At 27.9% G+C, this 2,639-nt stretch overlaps 1 protein-coding gene across 1 annotated transcript; it reads right to left on the minus strand.

Annotated features, from left to right (window-relative positions):
• Positions 1-983: 983 nt before the first annotated feature.
• Positions 984-2,363, minus strand: LOC112459563 (protein ANTAGONIST OF LIKE HETEROCHROMATIN PROTEIN 1-like; the record flags this gene model as incomplete). Its single annotated transcript, XM_025023742.1, has 4 exons — positions 984-1,478; positions 1,561-1,819; positions 1,942-2,082; positions 2,265-2,363. Coding segments are annotated over 4 exons (994 nt in total), but the record flags the coding sequence as incomplete, so codon positions are not given.
• Between the last annotated feature and the right edge of the window lie 276 nt (positions 2,364-2,639).

The following is a 2,639-nucleotide window of genomic DNA, read 5'->3' on the forward strand; positions in this document are numbered from 1 at the left end:
AAGCCATTTATGTCCCCTGTAAGCATTGTATCATCAACTGGAAAAAGGACACTGTCGCAATCTGAATGTACGTCCAGTGACGATAACTGTTCGCCGAACGAAAGCCATACAAACGAAAAGCCTAGTAAGATGATTACATATTCAAACAAGTCGTGTATTTATCTTATGCAAGTGGCAATAATATTTTATTTTGTTTAGAAAAATTTCGACAAACATCTAATACGGACAAATTAATAGAAGACTTAAAAGAAGATAGAAAGCTAACCGAAGAAGCAATTGAAAGAAGACATAAAGAAAACATGCAGATACGTGAGAGACTTCTTGACTCATTTGAAAAAATGATAGATATTTTGAGTAAAAAATAATTTATTACAAATATCATTTATTTTTGCACAATTTGTTTAAAGTAATAACTTATAATAAGTTTTTAAGTTCCTTCAAGTTTATTTTGTTTCTTTTGAGAAAAATTTAATACATGGTTTTACGTTTTGTTTATTATTATAATACTACTAATGATATTAGAATTCAACACATGTGATACTTGATTTAATAAATAGTTTTAAGTTTTGTTTATTATTATAATACTACTAATATTATTAGAACTGAACACATGTGATACTTGATTTAATAAATAGTTTTAAGTTTTGTTCATTATTATAATACTACTAATGATATTATTAGAACTGAACACATGTGATACTTGATTTAATAAATAGTTTTAAGTTTTGTTTATTATTATAATACTACTAATGATATTATTAGAACTGAACACATGTGATACTTGGTATACATATCAGTAGTAAGTAATAATAAAAAAAAAAAATATATTTTTTGTATCGTTACGCAAAAAAAGGGGGATAAATGATGTGATATGTACAACATAATTTATATAAGAATAAAATATATAAAACGAAATATGTCGTAATGTTTTTTAATGTTATGTATTTTTATACATTTCGCATAGGCAAGTTATCACAAATTACATCACGTTTTGTATAACCTGCATTATTTCCTCTGGTTGGAGCATTATTTCTTAATATATCGTCATTGTCTTGTACCAAATCTGTATCTATTGGAAAACTGTCATTGTGTAATAAACAGATGTTGTGCAAAACACAACAAGCAATAATAAACTCGGGAATTAAATCGACACGTTCCATATCGAGTACTGTCAATAAGCTTCTAAATCTTCCTTTTAGTAAGCCAAATGTACGTTCAATAACCATTCGAGAGGATGAATGACAAAAATTGTAATTTTTTTGTTTATGTGTTAGGTGCCCATTATCCCGATATGGTGTCATTAAATTTTCATGAAGAGAGTAAGCGGCATCGCCTACTAAATGACTATCATTAGGAAACTTTCTTGGATCTTGTAAATAATTATGAACTTCGGACAAACGAAATACACGTTGGTCATGGACAGAACCTACGTGCCCAGTAACACAATGGATGAATCTTCGTTCATGGTCACAAACGGCCTATTAATAATAAATAATTATAATTACTTATTTAACTGTAAGAGTACTTAACTGTTTAAAGATATATTAGAATTTAAATTACTTGTAATTGTATACTATGATGCCCTTTCCGATTAACATAACACTCAGGAGAAACATGTGGTGCTCTTATATTAATATGAGTGCCATCAATTGCTCCTATTATTCTGGGAAAAGCACTAGCTACAGTAAATCCCATCATAACTTCTTGTGCTCTATTACCTTGTGGCCAAGTAATAAACAGAGGAGATAATTTGGCAATTGCTTTTGACACTCTTCTTACAGCTCTTAATGCACTACTTCTTCCAACATTAAATTTCTCACTAATAGATCTATAAATAATTAAATTAATCCATAAATAATTAATTAAGAAAATATAATTTAAAAATTGAAAAGAAAAACAGTACAGTTTAAAAATTTTTTAAAAATTTAACAAGTCTCATACCGATACGAATCTGGTGTTGCCATTTTCCATATGGCAATAAGAAATTGTTTTTCCGGTGATAATGTTTTAGGACCACCTTTTGATCTTAGTAATGAAGGTTTTATAAGATGTAAGATATGATGAAATGTTGTACGATTCATTCTATTGTAATATAATTATAAATTTTAAAAATTATTTTAAGAAACAATATAATATAAAATAAAACATAATTTATTTTTTATTCAAGTATATTGTAAATATATTGTAAATATATAATAACTTTGTCTTATTGTCTAAAATAAATTTAACTTGTGTAAATATTTACAAAAAAATATTACATTTACCTGAAATGTGATTGAAATTGCACATCAGTATACGATGGTATAACCTTTTCCACATAATTTTGCAGCCGTATTGGATGTTTAATACATTTAATGTATTTGCTAAGCAATATTATAATGGTTTCTAATTCATTTTTTTTAAGATTAGATAAAAAATCTTCATCATCAAAAAATATTTCAAATAATATTGAAATTATCGAGCACACAATAACCTCTTTTTCATTTTCCATTTTAGCTCACGCATCCAAATGGAACGACTTTTGTTAGCAATTCTAAGCGCTTACGCAGCAAATGGAACGGCTGAAAATAGCGCTTATAAGCGTGAGCGCTGATGAGCGCTTATAGCGTGTAAGCGCCCAAAAGGAACGCACCCAAAGA

Source organism: Temnothorax curvispinosus, unplaced genomic scaffold (assembly GCF_003070985.1).
Source record: "Temnothorax curvispinosus isolate PA1 unplaced genomic scaffold, ASM307098v1 QBEX01009905.1, whole genome shotgun sequence".
Taxonomy (NCBI): Eukaryota; Metazoa; Arthropoda; class Insecta; order Hymenoptera; family Formicidae; genus Temnothorax; species Temnothorax curvispinosus.